This window comes from Carcharhinus amblyrhynchos, chromosome 21, assembly GCF_965287045.1.
Source record: "Carcharhinus amblyrhynchos chromosome 21, sCarAmb.v2.hapA, whole genome shotgun sequence".
Classification (NCBI taxonomy): Eukaryota; Metazoa; Chordata; class Chondrichthyes; order Carcharhiniformes; family Carcharhinidae; genus Carcharhinus; species Carcharhinus amblyrhynchos.
In genome coordinates this window covers 5,564,161-5,588,720 of record NC_137344.1, presented here as the reverse complement: position 1 = coordinate 5,588,720, position 24,560 = coordinate 5,564,161, and the positions used below count along the sequence as shown (strand labels likewise).

Genomic DNA, 24,560 nt, shown 5'->3' with positions numbered 1-24,560 from the left:
GAAACCAGGTCCCCAAAGCATTACCTTGGTTCTAGTCCAGCGACAATACCACTATGCCACTGCTTCGCCCTCTTTTCCCATCCACATACTATGCTCTTAAATATCATCATATTAGTCTTTTTTTCATTGATGATTTTTCTTTTGCATTTGTTTCACTTGAAGGGTCTTCAGTGACCTAAAATATTAATTCTGTTTTTCTCCACAGATGCTACCTAACCTGCTGAGTATTTCCGGCATTTTCTAATTGTTACATTCATTCCAAAGAGCCAACACAGGCATGATGGGCTGAATGGCCACCTTTTGTACTGTAAGATTTTATCACAGTATCCTTTGGCCCATCGAGTCTGCACTGACGCATGAAAGGCCCTGACCTGCCCATCTAATCCCACTTGTCAGCACTTGGCCCATAGCCTTGAATGTTTTGGTGTGTCAAGTACTCATCCAGATTCTGAGTTTATGTGCAGGTTTAGTTTGCTGTTTAAAAAAATATAAAAAGGTTTGATTTCCCTGAATGCGATGCTAGTGTGACATGGAGGTACACAAGCTACAAAGACCCATGGTTCAATTCCAGCCGCTCTGCCTACAAAACTAATGTTGTATATACAGTAGATTAAGGGTTTACAGCCTGAGATAATTCTGGAACATTGTGCTCATCACTTTAGAGAAAACCATACCACAAAAATAGTTTCGAGCCTGTCATTTAAGGAAATGTAACAAAGGCCTAATTGGGAGGTCACAAGTTCTAGCCTGAGGCTTCCTGTCACTCCCACCACAGATGAAAAGAGAAAATGTTGAAAATACACAGCAGGTCCATTAGCATCTATAAAGGAAAAATGTTTTGGGTGTGACCCTTCAGCAGAATGAGAACTGAAAGATACCCAACAATTTGAATACATTTAGACGGGAAAAAGGGAAGGGACAGAAAAATCAACAAACGCTTCAAAGACAGTAAAGTTTACTCCCATTTCACTTACTTTGATAAGGTGAGGCTGTCGGGTTCTCAGTCTGGCCGGTGACTGGTGCATCATGTGCTGGTGAAGGGTTCCATGTCCAGAGGGAAGTATCCATCTGAATTTCTGTTCTGGGATTAAACTTCCTATTGATGGTAGTAATAATAATCCTTACATTACGTATCATATTGTCACACTGAAACAAATTAGACTCCTTCACACAATGGATTACCTTACGTAAAACAGTGCCTATTGGGAGAATCTGGCAGCCGACTGACTCCAGTGATGAGATGAATGTAGTTAAAGTGCCGTTTGATGGTGTTAATTGAAAGAAGACTGTTGGCCAGGAGATGAAGGATGTTGTCAGCTCATCAGTTAGGATCTTTTATATTCACTTGACCAGTTCAGGAAAATGGGGCTGTAAAGGAATGGTTACCATAGAATCATAGAAGAGTCATAGAGGTTTACAGCATGGAAACAGGCCCTTTGGCCCAACTTGTCCATGCTGCTCTTTTTTTAACCACCATGCTCGTCCAATTGCCCACATTTGGCCCATATCCCTCTATACCCATTTTACCCATTGAACTGTCTAATTGTTTTTTAAAAGATAAAATTGTACCCGCGTGTACTACTACCTCTGGCAGCTTGTTCCAGATACCACCCTCTGTGTTAAAAAATTGCTCCTCTGGACCCTTTTGTATCTCTCCCCAATCACCTTAAATTTTACACCAGTCACCTTATACCAGACCCAGTGGGAAGAATCAGAATTCAGTGTGTTCCATTTCCCCAGTCTGCTAGAGCGAGTGCAGTTCAAAAATAACTAACGCCTGGGAAATGGCGAATAAGAATCCCGCAGGATTGGGTGGTACCCTAGTTTACATTGCATCCAAACCGATTTCGGATTATTTTTTAATTTAGCCATCTTTAATTGTAGGTTGTGCCTTCCAATTCTACTGACCTGGACAAAATGGAATTGCTTGTCATGGTCTTTATTATCTCGTCCCATTGTTGTATATATAACAATAGTAATCATGTCCCTCTCATTCTTTTGCATTGAGGATATGACCAATTTACATCATTTCTTCTGGTTTTCAAGTTCCCTCATTCCCATCATCTCTGGGGCTGCTCATTTATCCTTTCAATAGTTCCAATATTCTTTTTGTACAGTGTCAGCCAAAAATGGACACAGTATTCAGGGACTGGATATTCTGATCTCACTGGCGACTGGGATTCTCCAGTCCCGCTGCAGTGGATGGAGATCTGGCTGTGCACCAAATTCTCCATTCTCACTGGCAGCGGTGCATGAATAGCTGGAGAATTCCAGCCCAAGTGGACCAATGGTTTATAAACTGCAGAATTGCACCACAATTTTATTTCAAAATAGTCCTACTAATTCACCACACTACCTTTTTGCAATATTCACTGCCATTGAGCATTGTTGGGTTAGCTTCAACTTATTGTCAATTGAGACCCCAAGATTTCATTTCCATGCATATTATTTTTTCCTTGCATCTAAGTAAAAATCTCTCCCTTTTGCCCTCACAGAAAGTACTTTATACGTAACAAACCAATTAGAACACATTTCTCAGAGAAGCAACAGAATATCAATTACCTCATTCTGGCGTGGACTAGTTCAAAAGTAGATTTAAACCTGTGACTTGGTCACTGATTGAGTTTCCACTCTCGACTGTGGCATCTGCCAAGTTATAACCAGGCAACAGCCTGTATGGTGAGAAAATCTGAGGAGAAGAGTAAATATCACATGCCTTCCATCTCTCACATTTCATATCGACCAATCAAAAGTGTTTGGAGATTCCTGTCCGCTCTTGTATCCCCAGTAGGGAACAAAGAAACGATTCCAAGTACCAAAAGGCTGGGACTCAAGGGTAAGAACTTCAAATAGCTGGTAGGAGCTGGTGGTGATTTTTCTTTGTTATTCACAGACAGGATGTGGGCAAAGTCATATTGCCCAATTCCCTCTTCAGAACTAATCAAGCCAGTTTTTGATTCATCCTCAAAAATATTCCATTGTCCATTATCTTGCCTTCTTAGCTCTAGTTTTACTGAAAGAACTGTTTGTTTGAGAGAAGTGAATTTGGAGACTGATACAGCTTGCAGTTAAAAAACAATTATTCCAGGTGCGGAGATCTGATTATTTATACTTTGTTCTTGCTGACTGCATGTGTCGGCTGACTTTAAATGCCAGACCAAACACAAGTGCTAGTGGTAGCTATGAATATCTTCCATCACAATCGTCCAACAAAATTCCTCCTAAGGATGTTTTAGAACCAGTGACAGCCAAACAGTGATAGGGTATCCTCTGAAGACTTTATCAAATCAATCCCTGCAAGATAAGTGAGATAACTTCATTTCCCTCCCATTTTTACAATAAATTAATCTGGGGAGGGGGGAATTTGCCTTTGTGTTTTGTTCCATTTGCTCCTTTTAATTGGAAGCTATTCAGCTAAAGATGTGCAAGTTAGGTGGATTGGCCATGCTAAATTGTCCCTTAGTATCCCAGAATGTGTAGCTTAGGAGGATTAGTGGGAAAAATATGTGGGTTATGGGGATATGGCGAGAGGTGGGCCTGGATGTGATGCTCTGTTGGAAAGTCAGAGCAGACTCGATGGGCCAAATGGCGTGCTCCTGCACTGTAGGGATTCTACGATATATTTTGCCACCAGCTGTCTATCAAAGCTCAGTGATTGAAGAGCGAGAGGAAAGGGATGGACGGCAAACTGGAAGAAGAAATGCACAATCAACATTTATTACTGTGAGAGTAAATATCTGAACAGAAGATATTTTCAATAATGCAGAAATGTAATTTGCAATGAAAATTTAGAAACAAAAACAGCAAATGGGAACTTTAGAAGAACAGGAAACAGAGAGGACAATTTCTACAATCTCCATAGAGCCTGATAATGATTTAAAGAGAAATGCAAATTCCCTGCTATTAATTGAAAAGACTATGCAACTAGGTTCCATATTTTGTATAAAACCTTTTACTGTGACATATGTCAAAACAAACATGACTAATACCACATCTCATATGCACTCACTTTAAACCAGCATTCCAAATAGAACACTCCATATTCTACTTTTAATTTCAATCAAGATCACTTTTTCGGTCAGTTTCTTGAATGGTCATTCAATTCTGGAACCAAACCAAGGTGTGTCACAGCTCCCAGGAATTCACTCTGATTTTTCAATACTTACTTCCTAGACAAGAAGTTCGTAGGGATTCTCCCTTTACCATCCAACTAGGCAATCCCTCCAGCCCTACGTCAACACCTCACAAATGTGGATTTACCCAGCCTTAGAACAGCCTCACTTTCATCTTTGAGTGGTGATTCCAAATCAGAAATGCCTCTGGTTCCTGAGTGACTCTTTGTTCCTTGTACTGGCTGCTAGCAGATTCTCTCTGTCTGTTTCGAGCCTCCCCAGATACAGGCTTCCTCCCAGACTGCCAAATACTATCTTTGATCTGGAGAAATGAATAATTTAAAACCTCTACCGATCTCTTACAGAGAAACCATCTCCTTAAGAGATAGTTAATGAGGCTCCCATTATTTAACTTTTAACATCTCACATCATTGACTTCGCTAATAACATCAGTCTCCTTTTGGTCTGTAATTACATCAGGCCTGTCTGCCTGGCCCTCTAACCAGGTGTTCTTTCATTTATAATACATTTAAAAATTACAACTTCCAAACCAAAAGTAATCTTACAATACATGCATTTGTAACACAATCTAGAGCATTTTATAAAGTGTGTCATAAAAATTATGTTGGAAAAACCCACGGGGTCAGGCAGCATCTGCGGAGAGAGAAACAGAGTTAATCCAGATCACGATCTTTCAGCAGAATTGGAATATTTTTGGAACAGTTTTATTGGGGTTCAGAAAAATCAGTGCTAGAATCAGATAGTGTGAATGGCTGTGGATTTCCAGTATTTTCTGTTTTTCACAGAAGCAATTTGTTTATATATTGCTTTAACGTTGCTTTTGCCCCAAAGACACTGGGGAACTTAGTTGTTCAGTTGCAGTGACAAATCTATTAACACACGTACAAAACTCCTCTGCCATGTTAATAAGCTTTTGTTAAAATAACAGTTTTTATACAGGAATTGTAATGTATTAATTAGTGATATTGAATAGCAACATTTCAACACAGAATGAACTGTACAAATTTTAATATCGCCAGCATATTATACCCATTGTTAGATTCCCATAAACCCTCATTGTTGAATATCAGTTTTATACTAAAATAAGGATATTTGAAACCCTTTTTTCTGATCTTACTTGCTGTTACCTGCAGCACTGCATTTGCGTCTGCCCCTAACTGTGGTTGTATAATGCTCAATGTCACACAGTGCTTTTACCTAGTCTAACCAGCCTACTGTTTCTTGTCTAAGCAGCAGTACTCCATCTGTTGTGTAAATGTGTCTTTCCCCTGTGTCAATTAGCCCCAGTTGCAAATGGCTTCTGAGCTCTCAAGATTAGTTACAGGCAGATAATCAAATATTCCTTGGGACGTGGGACATGACAATTCCTGTGCTGGTTGTGGGGGGGGGGGAATGTTTACAACAACTGAATTGCCAGATTTGATTTGATTTGATTTGATTTATTATTGTCACATGTATTAACATACAGTGAGAAGTATTGTTTCTTGCGTGCTATACGGACAAAACATACCGTTCATAGGGAAGGAAACGAGAGTGTGCAGAGTGTAGTGTTACAGATACAGCTAGGGTGTAGAGAAAGATCAATTTAATGCAACGTAGATCCATTCAAAAGTCTGACAGCAACAGGGAAGAAGCTGTTCTTGAGTCAATTGGTACATGATCTCAGACTTTTGTATCTTTTTCCCAATGGAAGACGGTGGAAGAGAGAATGTCCAGAGTCTGTGGGGTCCTTAATTATGCTGACTGCTTTGCTGAGGCAGCAGGAAGTATAGAGTCAATGATGGGAGGCTGGTTTGCGTGATGAATTGGGCTACATTCATGACCTTTTGTACACAGATATACATGTATTTGAATAGTACAGTCTTCGCAGTATAAAAACAGAAACTGTTTCACAACCTCAGAATGTGCCACTCTGCTTTACTGCCAATCAGGTAGGCTTGATATGTGTCACTGTTGTCATGCAAAAAACGTGGCAGTAAATGTGTGCACAGCAAACTCCCATAAGCAGCAGTGTGATAAGGATCAGATCATCTGATTTTTATTTCCTTTGTGATCGAAGAACAAATATTGGCCAGGACATTTAGAAAACTCCTATTCTCCTTTGAAAGAGTGCCAGGGGATCTTTTACACCCAGCTAAGAGGGCAAACCAGTTTTTGGTTTAGAGACTCATCTGGAAGATTCGTGAAAGAATGAATATTCTAGAATTTAGCTTCAGGTAATATTTATACAAAACTTTCCTCACAGAGAATTGTGTAAGTGGGGCAAAGATCTTTGTAGATGGATTAATTCTACTTGTTCTGTAGGATTCAGAAATTTGCTGGGCGGAATAGCCTTTTCTAATTCTATTCTTATGAACTTAAAGCCACACTAAAGCTGGTACTTGAGAATGAGTAAGTAATTAGCTATGGTCCACAAAGGGCCATTAGTATCTCTCTTCATTAGAGAGAGACAGTTGGTTATATATATATAATGTGAGGAACACCAAGTACCTTATATAATGGTACTTCAGCATTCCTGCAATAAGAACATAAGCACTAGGAGCAGGAGTCGGCCATCTGGCCCCTTCAGCCTGCTCCGCCATTCAATAAGATCAGGGCTGATCTTTTGTGGACTCAGCTCCACTTACCCACCCGCTCAGCATAACCCTTAATTCTTTTACTGTTCAAAACTTTATTCCGCTTTGAACCCAGATTCTACAACATGCAAGTAAAGAGGTGATTTCCTGTGACTTGGATTATCTAGTAACACATGCAATTGGCACATAAAAACATCCCTGAATGTTGGAATGTAGGCTTGGCCAGATGGTTACTCCATGAAAAGCTTGCTTAGAACATTAATTGACAAGCAGCAAATGGAGATCAGGCACATGCAACAGGCAGAGTAATAACTAAAATCTTATTTCCCCTGTTGTATCTGCCAAAACATTTGCATGGAGAGCTAGAAGCAAAATGTTAACTGTTAACCAATTCCAGGTCGAAGGGACTCAGCTAGGCTGGTGAGAATTACAGCTGAGTCACCTAAACATTGGCATGTTGCTGTTCTTTATCACAAACACTAGGCTGAGGTCTGCTATTTACACACTTGCGTGGTGGAGCTGTGTACACTGTTTGGGAGGGGTTACTTTTTATGTTTAGTATTTATTGAGATTGTTCAATGGCCGTATTGTTAATTATTGACAGGCATGATTAATTCTTTAGATAGCCAAACATTCAGGTCCTCTCCATAAGACCATACAGTATAGAGGCAGCATTAGGCCATTCAGCCCATCGAGTCTGCTCCGCCATTCAATCATGAGTGACATGATTCTCATCCCCATTTTCCTACCTTCTCCCCATAACCCTTGATCCTCTTATTGATCAAGAAACAATCTATCTCCATCTTAAAGACACTCAATGACCTGGCCTCCATAGCACCCTGTGGCAATATGTTCCACAGATTCACCACCCTCTGGTTGAAGAAATTCCTCCTCATCTTAGGTTTAAAGAAGCGTCCCTTTACTCTGAGGTTGTGCCCTCAAGTTCTAGTCTCTCCCACTAGTGGAAACTTACTTTCCACATCCACTCAATCTAGGCCTCTTAGTATTCTGTAAGTTTCAATTAGGTCTCCCCTCGTCCTTCTAAACTCCATCGATTATAGACCCAGACTCCTCCAGGTAGAACAAACATGGTTTCAGATACTTGATGGGGAATAAAGCTGCAGCAGTATGCCAGTAAACAGATCAGTCAAGTGTTTTTCCCCCTCAGTTGTCCCCCATTTGTTCTGAAGGCAGTAATTTTAGTTAGTGTCCAGCTCCACAAGCACTAGCTAATCACTGACTATCTTACCCAAACACACAAGTGCAAGCCTGAACAATGAGGATTGGTTTTGCCCGTTTTGGGGTCAATTCTAGGCCAGCGGGAATAATCCCAGAAATCGTCCCACCAGTTTCACTGATAGAAAACATTGAATAAGTTGTGCTGTCCCTCCAAATCCAGAATAGGTATAAAGTAATCTGGGATCAAGGCAAATGGTATATTTCCCATTACTGATATCTTAGCATTGCCTGCAGTCTCCCTATAAAGTAGTGGCCTTACCAAAAGAAAGGGCAGCCTTGCCCAATGCAATCAGCTGATACTGCTGGCCTCTCTCCCATCAGAAAGCATCAATATCTGCCGTGAATATTTTAAATCTGCTCAACCCGGTGGGTTGGTGAGTTTGGTCATTGAGGTCAGGACCAAGACCAACCCGGTACACTTTACGCCAGAACCCAGTGCTGAAGGACTATCCGTGGCTGACTGCCGCTACCTCTTCCAACAGTAGGGGGTCAATGGTTATTGATTTGATTTGATTTATTATTGTCTCATGTGTTAACATACAGTGAAAAGCATTGTTCCTTGCACGCTATACAGATAAAGCATACTGTTCATAAAGAAGGAAAGGAGAGAGTGCAGAATATAGTGTTACAGTCATAGCTAGGTTGTAGAGAAAGATCAACTCAATGCAAGGTGAATCTGTTCAAAAGTCTGACAGCAGTAGGAAAGAAGCTGTTCCTGAGTTGATTGGTATGTGACCTCAGATTTTTGTATCTTTTTCCTGACAGAAGAAGGTGGAAGAGAGAATGCCCGGGGTGCGTGATGTCCTTAATTATGCTGGCTGCTTTGACGAGGCTGTGGGAAGTGTAGACAGAGTCAATGGATGGGAGGCTGGTTTGCGTGGTGCATCAGGTTACATTCATGACCTTGTGTAGTTTCTTGTGGTCTTGGGAGAGCAGGGGCCATACCAAGCTGTGATACAACCAGAAAAAATGTTTTCTATGGTGCACTTGTAAAATTTGTTGAGAGTGGTAGCTGAATGCCAAATTTCCTTAGTTTTCTGAGAAAGTAGAGGCGTTGGTGGGCTTTGACAGATGGAGGAACATTGATTAAATTTCTTCCCTCTCCCAAATCCCAAGGCCCTAAAGCCAATTGTAGCACCACTGCCACCACCCCCGCAAAGACAAACAACTAAAAGTACAGATCAGGGATTGGAGCTATGAGTTTTAATTATGCATGCTGCTTTCACCCAGTATCCTGGTGAGAGAACTCAAACCATTGCTCCCCATTCAGTAAATAAAACACTGAAGCAGCATCATGATATCAAAGGATGCTGGCCTGGAATACTCATTGTTCTGTAGGCAAAAATTCCCATCATGAAGGAATGTCACATATGTGGAAATATAAATTGTGGCTTATCCTAAAACCATAACATTTCTTCGCCTCTTTTTCAAAAGACACTGTATTTATTGTGGTTCGCAAAGCATATTTCCAATGTGGAATTTGTAAAAGATGTGATTGTTCAAAGAAGCCATTAATCCTAACTAAACAAATTACAGTGCCATATTATTCCACTGACTCCACAAGAGTAGTCTAGTGGTTTAGTAAAATCTGGTTGTTTGCAATTTTATTTTACGAGGGTGGTAGTGGAGCCCACACCCTCAAAACAGAGAAACCCATTGAGAAAATTGATTCCCATCAAATTCAACCCTGCTGCAAACTCCCCCTCGAAGGAGGTGTGTGTACTTTTGGCCAAGCTGATTGGTTGCTTAGATTTTAAATATTTGGTTAGGTCGGTTGACCAAGTGACTCGTTTGGACATTTCAAACTGTGTTCTCCAAACTCTGATTAAGACATAATAGTAATGTTTTATTCTGCCCTAATAACTCTGTAAAGTAGTATGTAGCCAAGCAAACTCTCCCAGGATTAATTGCTACCCTCTGCTGAATTAGCAAGAGGAGCAATTGGGTTGTTAACAATTGGTTTCAGTGGAGAGAGTAAATTTACTCATTGCAATCAAGTGAAACCCAATAGAAAATGTCTATATCTGGAGCCATGGAGTGAAGGCACAATTTGGCTTGACTGTGATCCCTCCACAGTTCAAAAATCGGCTGACATTAATTCGGACAAGTTCTTAATTCATTCAAATTCCATCCACTTAAAATTGGCCCCTATTATCCACTTAAACAAGGTACCACAGGCTGCTCCACATTAACAGAGTCATATCCCAACTTTTTTAGTGGAGTAGATGGGAGAAATTAGTCCCAAAAAAACACAAATATTGGTTCCCAGTCCATCAACATATCAAATTTAAAATTCCCGTCTTTGTGTTCATGGCTTCACTATCCCTGTAAATTCCTCAGAGGGAGCTTTGTACTTCTGCTATGTCCAGTCGGGAATGATGGACAGCTAAATAACTATTTATTCTTACATAGAATGTGTGCTTTGCTGTTTAGGCCACCATTTATTGGAGAGTATTCTATCACACTCCTGCCTTGTGCCTTGTAGATGGTGGACAGGTTTTGGGGCATTAGGAGGTGAATTACTCTTCACAGAATTCCCAGCCTCTGACCTGTTCTGGCGCTATAATATTTATATGGCTGGTCCAGTTTAGTTCTGCTCAAAGGCAACCCCCAAGATGTTGACAGTAGGGGTTTCAGCAATGGTAATGCCATTGAATTTCAAGGGAAAATGATTTCCCTTGTGGAGAATCATTACCTGCACTTGTGAGCACAAATGTTACTTGCCACTCATAAGTCCAAACCAGAATGTTTCCACCGCCTGTAAGTTCCCCTCTGAGCCACACACCATCCTGACATGGAATTATATTGCTGGGTCAAAATCCTGGAACGCCCTCCCTAACAGCATTGAGGGTGTACCTACACCACATGGACTGCAGCATGGACACCACCACCTCCTCCAGGGCAATTAGAGAAGGGCAAAATACCGCAGATGCTGGAAAACCAAAATATAAATTAAAATGCTGGAAATATACCCAGCATCTAAGAGAGAAACAGAGTCAACCTTTTAGGTCTATAATCAAACTCAACCCCAAGTCCTGGTCACAGGGAAAGGGTGGGGACCAGAGACAAGTTAAGGAGTTGAGTTTAATTAACACTGATCCTGTGTTCCCTGCAGTGGTGTACACGTTGAGTTGGCCTCTGGTAGGAAGTGGGTTGTCTTTCAACCTGGGTCTTTTTTCTTTCCCAGCCCACCAGGTTTTTGGGAAAGTTGGACAGTGTGTGAGTGCGCTCACCTATATGGTTTTATTCATTTTTATTCCATTGTGGGACATGGGTGTCACTGGCTGGGCCAGCATTTATTGCCCAGGGGCAATTGAGAGTCAACCACATTGCTGTGGCTCTGGAGTCACATGTAGGCCAGACCAGGTAAGGATGACAGATTTCCTTCCCTAAAGGACATTAGTGAACCAGATGGGTATTTTTCCTACCAATCAACAATAGCTTTGTGGTCACCAGTAGATTCATAATTTTGAATTATTGAATTCAAATTCCACCATCTGCCATAGTGGGATTCAAACCCAGGTCCCCAGAACATTAGCTAAGTTTCTGGATTAATAGGCGAGCGATAATACCACTAGGCCATCGCCTCCCCATGTGTGCATGTACATGGTTACTACCTCTCAGTCTCTCACACACACTTACAAAAACACTCACTCTCTCACACCTCTCACATTCTCATTCACTCTCACACTTAATGTCACCCATTCTTTCTCACTGGCTCAGGCCCTGGTGATTAGCACCATGTACACCACCCACTATCAGGCCTTGGGAGGAAGTGAATATTTAAGGTGTGGATGGGGTGACAAACAAGCGAATGGCTTTGACCTGGATGGTGATAAGCTTCTTGAGTGTTGTCACAGTTGCACTTGTCCAGGCTAGTGAAGTGTATTCCATCACACTCCTGATTTGTGCCTTTAGAGTGTGTGTGCTTTACAGCATTTTGTTAGTGGAATTTTCCCGTTCTGAGACAATCAGAGAGTTTCTTGCCTGTTCTTGCAAAAGAGACTTTGAAAGAAACTAAAGATTGAATTTGCCAAAGTTTCAATGTGACGTTCCTGGCATTTATTTAAATATGTTAACATCAGGCAATATCTGTGAGCAGAGCACCTGGAATCAAGGATTATTGTTGGCAATTATAAAATAAAACCGATTGTTTAAAGTGAAACGGTTGCTACTTACTGCTGCTGAGAATTCAGTTTAAAAACTTTTCCAGAATCGTTTATGAGATTCACAGTTTTATTTTTTAGGTAAAATCTTTAAAACTGCGTAAACAACATAATTCTGAATATTTAATGAGTTAGATTGCATAAATTTATGAAGATTTACCATTAAAATGTCTAAATTGGAAATCTCACTTTTGGTGCACAATCTTAATTACAGAATACTACAGTGCAGAAGAGGCCCATCAGCCCATTGAGTCTGTTCCGACTGCACTTTATCCCTCTGAACTCCTGGCATGTGCTTTCCGCAATTTTCTGTTAAATAATTTTAAGAGCAGAAAATGCATGGCTTGTTGCAGGAAGTAGACAAAAAAGGTGTGGGAGGATGGGCAGATAAGATTTGCAGTGAGTGGTGTTAGGAGACCGTGGGCTCAGAAGGTTGTGGTTTCGAGTTCCACTGAGACTTCAGCTCATAATCCCTGCTGAAACTCCAATGAAGTGCAGAGGGAATACTGCACTGTCAGAGATGCTAGCTCTATCTATCCACTCAATCGGATACAAAAACTCAGTGGTATTTGAAGAGCAGGGATGTTGTGCTGGACAATTTTTATCCCTCAGCAACATCACTGGAGCAGATCTTTTGAACATTTAGTTCACTGCTCTTTGTGGGAACTTAACATGTGCTAAATGGCCACTGTGTCTCTTATAATTGTGACCACACTTCAGAAGTACTTCATTGGTTCTCTTTCTTTGAATTGCCTTGTCAACGTAAATATTATAATCTTGGTTATGTTTGCACTTTCTGATCTCCCTCTGTCTTTCTTAAATGTTGCCAGTTTGGTTAAGGAGCTTACTGGTTAACGAGGGCTAGGTACAGAGATTTTGTGTAGATAGGTGTAATTGCTCTGGAGAGAGTGCAGAGCAGGTTTACAAGAATGTCGCCAGGGTCAGAAAAACTGTAGCTATGATGACAGAATGGATAGTTTGGGGTTATTATTCTTGGAACAAAGGAGGCTGAGGGATGATGTGATTGAGATGTACAAAATTATGAAGGCGAGAGGTAGAATAGACAGAATAAAATTGTTTCCTTGGTGGAGAATTCTAGAACCAGGGACATAGATTCAAGATAAATGGCAGTAGGTGTAGAGAGGCCATGAACATAAGAACACAAGAACTAGGAGCAGGAGTAGGCCATCTGGCCCCTCGAGCCTGCTCTGCCATTCAATAAGATCATGGCTGATCTTTCCGTTTCTCAAGTAAGGAGACCAAGACTATTCACAGTTCTCCAGGTGTGGCCTCACTAGCACCTTATTCAGCTGCAACATAACCCTGCTGTTTTTAAACTCCACCCCTCTAGCAATGAAGGACAAAATTCCATTTGCCTTCTTAACTAACTGCTGCAAGAAGAACTTTTTTACATAAAGGGTGGTAGGTGTCTGCAATTCGCTGCCTGAGTTGATGGTGGAGGCAGAGTCTCTAAACACTTTTAAAAAGTACTTAAATCTGCACTTTAAGGGCTGTAAGCGACAGGGCTATGGGCCAGATGCAGGAAGGTGGGAATAGGAATGGCATGTGGGTGTCCTCGGGCTGGCAAGGACAAGATGGATAGAGCAGCCTCCTTCTGCGTTGTATCTTTTTTATGATTCTATGCTTTTGTGGGTGAAATCATGAATGGGGTTAGAGAGCCTTGAGAGGCTCAGAATCTCTACCTTCAATGCCAGTCCTTGAAGAGAGCTTTCCACAGAAAGAATCTGTTCACTAATAATCCTCTAAACTGTAGGAGGGTTAGCGAAACAAAGGACAAGTACAGCTATCTCATTTTGCAGTGAGAATCACATGGCAAATATAAACAGGTCCATTCACATCACATTTGTCTTTGTAAAGGTTGGAGTGCCTACGTCAATAACCCGAATGATCTTCTTTCTCTTTGCTGATTTTTCATTTAGGCTCTGGAGGCCGAGATAGAAAGCTATCGTAACCAGATCAAGGCATTAGAAACGGAGATACAAAACAAGGAGTTGGAGGCTCAGGAACAGGTAACTGACAAGACACAAAAGCGTCTATTACTTAATGGGTTAAGGATAATACAGGGCGGTGGAAACAGATTCAGTAATAATCTTTCAAAGGGGAATTAGATAAATACTTGAAAAGGGCTATGGGGAAAAAGCAAGAGAATGGAATTAATTGGATACCAAGTGACTTCTTCTGTACTATCTGATTCCATGATTGATTCTTCAGTTGGTTCCGGTGTTTCACAATGTACTCAACCTATGGTCTCCACCCATCAGTATAGTGGATGCCAATACTGACGAAAGAAACATTTTCCACCTAATGCTGTATGAAGATAATATCACAGGTCAGATACGGGGTAAAATTCCAACAATGTACCTAATGACAACTTCAGAAAAGCACCGTCTGCTTTCAGTGTTACATTCCCATTTCCCACACCAATTATTTTTGTGGCCTTTCTGAAGGAGATGGCTAATTTTAGTATCAATAATTGTACAGGGTTTCATGCTAATAGATTCTCAGACACTAGGAATTTGAGATTTCCCAAATTAATTTAAATTGGGGCCTTCAATAAAACTGAACATTAGGGAAGTTATTGCTAAATTTTCATTAAAGCTTGGTTAAACCATACTTAGAGCATTGTGTGCAGTTCTGATCACCACATTATAAAAGCATCTAAAGGCACTGGAGAGAGCACTGAGAAGATTTACAAGGACATTAGCAGAAATGCATAGGCATATATTATCAGGGGAAGGTTGATAGGCTGGATCTTTTTCCTCTTGGAAAAGTGAAGACTGAGGAGTGACCACACTTTTAAAATAGTCCTTAAATAATGAAAGGTTTTGATAGAGCGAGTAGAGAGAATGTTTTCCCATGTGGGGAAGATCATAGCTTGAGGCCATCAGTACAGTATCAGTTGTTCACCAAGAAATCTAACTGGGAATTCAGCAGAAATTTCTTTACCCAGAGAGTGATGAGAACGTGGAATTCATTGTCACAGCGGGTATAGACACATTTAAGAAGAAGCCAGACAGACATTTAAGGGGAAGGATGGTTATAATGGCAGATCTAGATGATGGTAGATGGGAAAAGGGAAGAGGGAGCATCAACACCAGTGTGGACTGGTTGGGCCGAATGGCCTGTTCCTGTCTATATAATGGTCAGTGGATAGGCATATGGATAACATTGGAATAGTTTAGGTTAGAGGGTCATTAGATTGGTTCCACTGGTCGGCGCAATATCGAGGGCCGAAGGGCCTGTACTGCACTGTAATGTTCTATAACCTATAGTCCATCTCCCTCCAATCTAACATTAAATGTAATTCTTATAGGCGAGGCCACACCTGGAGTATTGTGCACAGTTTAGGTGTCCTTATCTGAGAAAGGATGTCCTTGCTTTAGAGGGAGTACAGCAAAGGTTTACCAGACTGATTCCTGGGATGGCAGGTCTGATATATGAGGAGAGACTAAATGGTTAGAATTATATTCGCTAGAGTTTAGAAGAGCGAGAAGGGATCTCAGAGAAACTTATAAAATTCTAACAGGATTAGACAGGGTAGATTCTGAATCCCATTGTTCCCATTAATGGAGGAGTTCTGAACTAGAGGTTATAGTTTGAGGATAAGGTGTAAACCTTTTTTGAGGTGAGGAGAAATTTCTTCACCCAGAGAGTGGTAAATGTGTAGAATTCACTCTCACAGACTGTAGTTGAAGGCAAAACGTTGTGTGATTTCAAGAAGAAATTAGATATAGCTCTTGAGGCTAAAGGGATCAAGGAATATGAGTTGGAAGGGGGAATCAGGATATTGAATTCAATGATCAACCATGATCAAAATGAATGGTGGAGCAGGTTTGAAGGGCTGAATGGCCTACACCTGCTTCTAGTGTCTATGTTTCTTACACATCATTTCACTCACTTCACCCTTCTCTAATCCGACACTGCTTCCTAGACTTTGAAGAAAGGTACTCAATATATTTCAATGCAAGAAGCTGCTTGTTAAAGTAACTCTCTTCCTGCAATCATTGGCTCAGGCACAGGGCCGGGCCACTTAGCCACTTGAGCCTGTTTCCACACCCAATTTGAAAGAACAGCTTGCATTTTTATAGCACCCTTTATAATCTCAGGACATCCTTAAACACTTTGCAGCCAATTAAGTTCTTTGAAGTGTAATCACTTGTTGTCATGTTGGATATGCGGCAGTTAATTCAATTATAACAAACAGCAAAGAGATAAGTGACCAGATAATTTGTTTTAGGAACAGAAAATGCTGGATAAACTCAGCAGGTCTGACAGCATCTGTGGAGAGAGAAAAGAGTTAACGTTTTGAGTTTATATGATCCTTCTGCAGCAGTTTGATTTTAATTTGTTTTAGTGATTTGGTTAAGGGATAAAGATTGACCAGGGCAACGAGGAGAATTTCCTTGCTGTTCCTCAACTAGTGTCAGGAGATATTTTATGCCCACCTGAGAGGACAGATGTAGCCTCATATTAACATCTCTCTCAAAAGATGGGATGGCCTGATGGCAGAGTGGTTAGCACTGCTGCTTCACAGTGCCAGGGACACAGGTTCACTTCCAGCCTCGGGTGACTGTCTGTGCAAAGTCTGCACATTCTCCCCATGTCTGTATGAGTTTCCTTCAGGTGCTCTGGTTTCGTCCCACAGTCCAAAGATGTGCAGGTTAGGTTGATTGGCCATGATAAATTGCCCCTTAATATCAGGGGGATTAGCAGGGTAAATACATGGGGTTACGGGATAGGATAGGACCTGGGTGGGATTGCTGATGGTGCAGGCTCGATGGGCTAAATGACCTCCTTCTGCACTGTAGATTCTCTGATTCTATCGCACCTCTGACAGTGTAGCCCACCAACATTACTGTGCTGGAAGTTTCAGCTTAGGTTAGATCTCTATCTCAACTGCTCCTTCATCATAACCCTTAATGCCCTTACCAATAAAACCAATTGGCCTGGCTTATCTGGTTTGCAGTGTTGATGACTCTGAAGAAAGCCTGGTTTACATACTCAACACCAGAGCCACCAGCACAATAGCAGACTTTGGTCCTGAGTAGAAATGGTGAACTGCACTCAACATGGTGGTGTGGGAATATTGGATGTTCCCAGAATCTACCCTCAGACAGAGCACTTGAACATTGCAACTCAATTTTTTGAGCCAAGATACAGCTTCCCGAAAAAATCCTGACAGTTTTACATCTGGGTTGCATGATGGCTGCAGAAGTCCCATGGTATTAGTATTTATTAGCATTATCAAATCCTTTTAGGACTGAGGTGAGGAGAAACTTCTTCACCCAGAGAGTGGGGAATCTACCACAAAAAGTAGTTGAGGCCAAAACATTGTCTGATTTCAACAAGAAATTAGATATAGCTCTTGGGGCTAAGGGGACCAAGAGATAGGGGGGGAAGGCAGGATCAGGATATTGAACTTGATGATCAGCCATGATTAAAAATTAATGGCAGAGAAGGCTTGAAAAGCCAATTGGCCTACTCCTGCTTCTAGTTTCTATGTTTCGGTCCCACTGTTAAGCATATATAAATATAGAGCCATAGAGGTTTACAATATATTGAATTTAAGTCCAAATAAAATCCACTTTTTAAGTTTTCCAGAACCAAAGCAGTTTCCTTAACTTTTTTGACAATATGTACTTCTTGGGATGTGAGCCTCACTGGCAAGGCTTGAGTTGGATAATGGGCCACCTTGTCAAATCTCTGCAGTGTGTGTGTCATGAAGGTATTTCCATATTACTGTTAGCTAGGGAGTTCCAGGATTCTGATTCTGTGACCGTAAAGGTATTGTAAGTATATCCAAGTGTAGGACTTGGAAGGGAACTTTGAGGTAATGGTATTTCCATTCACTTGCTACCCTTGTTGCATGATTGGAAGGTACTAATGAAGAAACCCTGGCTACAGACACTGAGGCTCATCAGGGGGAGAGAGGGTGCCATTGTCAATGGGGTGCAAGTGACATCCACCCCCCCTGGACTGGCTAAATCTAAGGGTCAGGGACAAAAGGGGGCTGCTGGGAGGAGGAAGGGGGGTGAGGAGCAGAGGCCTCAGCCTCTTAATCTGCATAACAGGTTTGAGGTTCTTGCTTCCACTCTGGAAGAGGACGAGGCAGGTGAGGTTGGTGAGCAAACTGCACACGGTACAGTGATGCAGCAGGACATAGGCAAAGAGAAGGGGAAAAGGAACGTAGTAGTGATTGGGGATAGTGGGGTGAAGGGTATTGACACTGTCCTTTGTCACAATGACAAAGTGCACAGAAGGGTGTGTTGTCTGCCTGGTGCTCGGGTACAGGATGTCGCAGCTGGGCTGCAGAGGAATCTGGAGTGGGAGGGTGAGAACCCGGTTGTTGTAGTACATGTGGGTGCCGGCGACGTAGGCAAAGTGCGGACTGAGGATCTGGGGAGGGAGTATGAGAAGCTGGGAATGGAATTAAAAAGTAGAACCGACAAGGTGGTCGTCTCTGGGCTACTGCCTGAACCGAGTGCAGACGGGTGTAGGGTTGACAGGATAAAGGAAGTGAATGGGTGGCTCAGGGATTGGTGTGGAAGGAATGGGTTCGAATTTATGGGGCATTGGCACCAGTATTGGGGTAGGTGGGACTTGTTCGGGCGGGATGGGGTTGGTCTGAACCGTGCTGGGACCAGAGTGCTGGCGAATCGAGTAAAGAGGACTGTAGACAGGGCTTTAAACTAATTAGCGGGGGGGAGGGTGCGAGGGTAGGTGATGTTACGAGGTCTAAAGTTAAGGATAGGGTACAGGTAAGGGAAGAGGCCGAGGATGTCCCAATTGGTGGCGTTACGGCAAATAGGGTCCAGGTGAAGGCTGGGATGAAAGCGCTTTATCTGAATGCACGAAGCATTCGGAATAAAGTGGATGAGCTGGTGGCGCAGATCGACACAAATGGATACGATCTGGTGGCCATTACAGAGACGTGGCTGCAAGGTGACAGGGACTGGGAGATGAATGTACAGGGCTATCAAGTGTTTAGGAAGGATAGGCAGGAGGAAAGAGGGGGTGGCATAGCTCTGCTGATTAAGGATAGTATCAAGGTGGTAGCAAGGGATGATATCGGAGCCAAAGAGCAGAAAGTGGAATCGTTGTGGGTGGAGTTTAGGAACAGCAAAGGGAGGAAGACGCTGGTGGGTGTCGTCTATAGGCCCCCGAATAATGATCTGGAGGTGGGGCGGGCTGTTAACGCGCAAATAAGTGCGGCGTGCAGGAATGGGACGGCAGTAGTTATGGGGGATTTCAATCTGCATATTGATTGGTCGACCCATGTTGGACGAGGTGGGCTCGAGGAGGAGTTCTTGGAATGCTGCCGGGATAATTTCCTTGAACAGTGTGTGTTGGAGCCGATGAGGGAGCGAGCTATCTTGGATCTGGTGCTATGTAATGAGGCGGGTAGAATTAGGGACCTTGCGGTGAAGGATCCTCTTGGAGAGAGTGATCATTGTATGGTGGAGTTTCTGTTGCAGATGGAGGAGGAGAAAGTGGGTTCCCGGACACGCGTCCTTTGTTTGAATAGAGGGGAGTAAGGTAGGATGAGAGAAGAATTGGCGAATGTGGACTGGGGGAGCGTGTTGGAAGGTAGGTCTGCTGAGGAGCAGTGGAGGATCTTTAAGGAGATCTTTCTTGGTGCTCAGCAGAAATTTATTCCGATGGTCAAAAAGGATAGTAGGAAGAGAGGTAATAAGCCATGGATAATGAAGGAGGTGAAGGAAAGTGTTAAATTAAAAGCGGAGGAATTTAGAGTAGCTAAGAGCAGTGGGCGAGAAGAGGATTGGGAAAGGTTTAAATGTCAACAAAGATTGACAAAGAAGTTGATAAAGGAGGGTAGGAGAAGCTATGAAGCTGGGCTAGCACTTAATATAAAAAAGGATAGCAAGAGTTTTTATAAATATATAAAAAGGAAGAGGCTGGCTAGGGTGAACGTTGGTCCCTTAGAGGATGAGAAAGGGGACCTAGTGGTAGGGGATGGGGATATGGCTAAGGTCTTGAATAACTTTTTTGTTTCTGTCTTCACGGAGGAGGACGTGAATAATTTGCCAGGTGTTAGCGATGGAAAGGTGGTAGGACTGGAGGGTCTTAATGACATTACTGTTACTAGAGAGGTGGTGCTCGACAGACTGGAGGGGCTGATTGTGGACAAGTCCCCAGGACCGGATGGAATGCATCCGAGGGTTCTGAAAGAAATGGCGGAGGTTATAGTGGATGCCTTGGTGGTTATTTTCCAGACGTCGCTGGATTCCGGGGAAGTGCCGGAAGATTGGAAAACGGCTAATGTTACTCCGTTGTTTAAGAAGGGTGCCAGGCAAAAGGCGGGGAATTATAGGCCGGTTAGTTTAACGTCTGTGGTAGGTAAAATGTTAGAATCCGTCATTAAGGAGGAAATTGCGAGGCATCTTGAAGGGAATTGCTTGATAGGGCAGACGCAACACGGTTTCATTAAAGGGAAGTCGTGTCTGACAAATTTACTGGAGTTCTATGAGGATGTGTCTAGGGCAGTGGATAGAGGAGAGCCGGTGGATGTGGTCTTTCTGGATTTTCAGAAGGCGTTTGACAAGGTACCTCACAAGAGGTTATTGCAGAAGGTCAGGGGACATGGAGTTGGGGGTAGGATGTTAGCGTGGATAGAGGATTGGTTGTCAAATAGGAGGCAGAGAGTGGGGGTCAATGGGTGCTATTCGGATTGGCGGTTGGTGACTAGTGGGGTGCCCCAGGGGTCGGTGCTGGGGCCTCAGCTATTTACCATTTATATAGATGATCTGGAGGAGGGAACCGAGTGTAGGGTGTCGAAATTTGCTGATGACACCAAGATTGGGGGAAAGGCAAATTGTGCGGAGGGTGTGGAGAGTCTGCAGAAGGATCTAGATAGGCTGGGCGAATGGGCCAGGAAATGGCAAATGGAATTTAATGTTGGCAAGCGTGAGGTGGTCCACTTTGGTAGGAAGAATGGTAGGAAGGACTATTACTTACGTGGCAAAAAACTGCAGCAGGCGACGGTGCAGAGGGACCTCGGGGTCCTTGTGCATGAGTCGCAAAAACCCAGCTTGCAGGTGCAGCAGGTGGTCAGGAAGGCGATTGGGATGCTGGCCTTCATAGCGAGGGGATTGAATATAAAAGTAGGGAGGTCTTGCTGCAGCTGTATAGGGCATTGGTGAGGCCGCAGCTGGAGTACTGTGTGCAGTTTTGGGCGCCGCACCTGCGCAAGGATATTTTGGCCTTGGAGGGAGTGCAGAGGAGGTTTACTAGGCTGATACCGGAGTTGAGGGGGTTGAGCTATGAGGAGAGGCTGAATAAACTAGGCTTGTACTCGTTAGAGTTTAGAAGAATGAGGGGAGATCTCATTGAGACGTATAAGATGATAAATGGGATGGATAGGATAGAGGTGGAGAGACTCTTCCCACTCAAAAAAGACAGTAGGACTAGGGGGCACAGCCTCAAGATAAAGGGGAGGCGGTTTAGAACGGAGTTGAGGAGGAACTTCTTCACTCAAAGGGTGGTGAATCTCTGGAATTCTCTGCCCGTTGAAGTGGTGGAGGCTGCCTCGCTAAATATTTTTAAGAAGCGGGTTGATGGGTTCTTGATAAGAGAGGGGATTAAGGGTTATGGGGAGAGGGCGGGAAAGTGGAACTGAGCCACGACAGATCAGCCATGATCTTATTGAATGGCGGGGCAGGCTCGAAGGGCTAGATGGCCTACTCCTGCTCCTATTTCTTATGTTCTTAAGTTGCTGCAGTGCATCCCATCAGTATATATCTAGTTAGGCCAGTATTACATGCCGTTCTGGTCACTGCCACCTTAGAAAGCATGTGAGCATCCTTGAGCAGGGGCAGAGGAGATTTGCCAGAATAGTTTCAGAAATAAGGGATTTTAGGTACAAGATTAGGCTGGAGAAGCTTGGATTGTTTTCCTTAGAGCAAAGGAGATTGAGGGGAGTTTTGATAGAGTTGTACAGAATGATGACAGGCTTAGATAAGGTTGACAAAAACTGTTCCCATTAACTGATGGTACAAGAGCCAGGAGATGCAGATTTAAGGTTTTGGGCAAGAGATGTAGAACAAATGCGAGGAAGATTTTTTTTTAATGCAGTGAGTGGTAAAGACTGTCTGCCTGCGAGGGTGGTGGAAGTGGAGGTGATTAATGCTTTCAAAAAGAAATTGAATGGGCACTTGAAGGAAGTAAACTTACTGGGGGTATTGGGATAGAGGGGGCAATGGAACTGATTGGATTACTGTTAGAGAGCTGCATGGACTCAAACTGAATTACTTCCTTCTGTTCCTTAATGATTCTGAATAGGTTTGGTTAATTATCTTGTGTGTATAAATATGCTATCTGTACATTGTTTAAATTGGCTGTGTTGTATTACAGCTGGCACTTAGGTACAAACCAATAATTCAGTTGTATAATTCAGTCGATACCATAAACAGTAACTGTAAAGATTTACAATTGCTAGAGAGATTGACTTACAATTGTATTTTTAATTTTTTTGTATTAACTCGAGTAATTATTTCAAAATAATGCTCAGTTTTTAATTTTCTCAGCACAAGTGAAAGGGTAATAAAGGTGCTAGGCAATGCAAGGCCTCAAGGTATATTCCACCACGTGTCTGGTGCAAGCAGCCTCATATTTATTTTGGCATTGCATTACTGGGAAATATACAAAACAGAGCCAGGTTTATGAAGGTACGCTCCTGACAAGAAGGCTTACTTACCAGAAGCACAAGACATTTTGTGATGTTGCTAACCTGTCCATTGATTACTTTGGATTTTTTTATGGTTGAGGAGTTAAACATGATGATGATGAAGAGCAGATTATTTTTTGAGATTCTGCTATTAAAATAGATATACTTCTTATCGTGGGCCAGCTGCAACAATCCACTCCAATAATTCTTCTTTTGTTATTGACCCTGAATGCACATCAGTGGCTAGTGTGGCATTTCTTCTGCCCAAATTTCTCCATGGCAGCCACTTTTACTTATTTCATGACCTGTTGCTTAGTTTCATGCTTCATTTTCCTCTTGGTGTAGCAACAATCAGTAGCTAGGGAAAATAAAGTAGGGTGATTTGATTTGATTTAATTTCATTTGATTTACTATTATCACATGTATTAGCATACAGTGAAAAGTATTGTTTCTTGCGCTATACAGACAAAGCGTACCGTTTATAGGGAAGGAAACGAGAGAGTGCAGAATGTAGTGTTACAGTCATAGCCAGGGTGTAAAAAAAAATCTACTTAATGTGAGGTAGGTCCATTCAAAAGTCTGATGGCAGCAGGAAGAAAGCTGTTCTTGTGTCAGCTGGTACGTGACCTCAGATTTTTGTATCTTTTTCCCAACGAAAGAAGGTGGAAGAGAGAATGTCCGGGATGCGTGGAGTCTTTAGTTATGCTGGCTGCTTTGCAGCAGCAGCAGGAAGTGTAGACGAAGTCAATGGATGGGAGGCTGTTTTGCATGATGGATTGGGCTACATTCTAAACCTTTTGTAATTTCTTGCAATCTTGGGCAGAGCAGGAGCCATACCAAGCTGTGATACAACCAGAAAGAATGCTTTCTATGGTGCATTGTAAAAATTGGTGAGAGTCATTGTTGACATGCCAAATCTCCTTAGTTTTCTGAGAAAGTATTGGTGTTGTTGGGCTTATTAACTGTAGTGTCAGGTTATCGGTGATCTGCTTTCAACCATTTCTACTTCATCCCCGTTGGTATAGACAAGAGCATGTTCCCCACTAGCTTCCTGAAGTCGATGGCAATCTCCTTCGTTTTGTTGACATTGAGGGAGAGATTATTGTCCCCGCACCAGTTTACCAGATTTGCTATCTCATTCCTGTACTCTGTCTTGTCATTGTTTGAGATCCAACCCACGATAGTGGTATTATCAGCAAACTTGAAAATCAAGTTGGAGGGGAGTTTGACCATACAGTAATAGATGTATAAGGAGTATATTAGAGGGCTGAGAATACAGCCTTGTGGGGCACAGGTGTTGAGGATGAGGAGGTGTTGTTGCCTATCCTTACTGATTGTGGTCTGTGGATTCGGAAGTTCAGGATCCAGTCGCAGAGGGAGGTGCCGAGGCCCAAGCCACAGAGTTTGGAGATGAGTTTCATGGGAACAGTGGTGTTGAAGGCTGAGCTGTAGTCAATAAATAGGAGTCTGACATAGATGTCCTTGTTATCTAGGTATTCCAAGGTTGAGTGCAGGGCCAGGGAGATGGCATATGCTGTGGACCTGTTGCAGCGGTAGGCAAACTGTAGTGGATCCAGTAGACAGTAGACATTTAGATCTTTGCCTTAGCCCCGAAACAAGAGACAATAGGTTTAAATGCTAAAATAAGTACAAAAGAGAGTTCTGGAAATACTCAGCAGATCTGGCAGCATCTGTCGAGAGAAACAGAGCTAAGGTTTATGTCACGTGTGACTCTTTAAGA

General features: G+C 42.5%; 1 protein-coding gene across 2 annotated transcripts in view; it reads left to right on the top strand.

The window, feature by feature from the left end:
* cep112 (centrosomal protein 112) overlaps window positions 1–24,560 on the top strand; it is a 468,252-nt gene that overhangs the window by 407,085 nt on the left and 36,607 nt on the right. For both annotated transcript variants that reach the window (XM_080209170.1, XM_080209169.1), the window contains one exon: window positions 14,055–14,144. In XM_080209170.1, coding sequence (XP_080065296.1) covers window positions 14,055–14,144 — 90 coding nt within the window. The remainder of the gene's footprint in view (window positions 1–14,054; window positions 14,145–24,560) is intronic.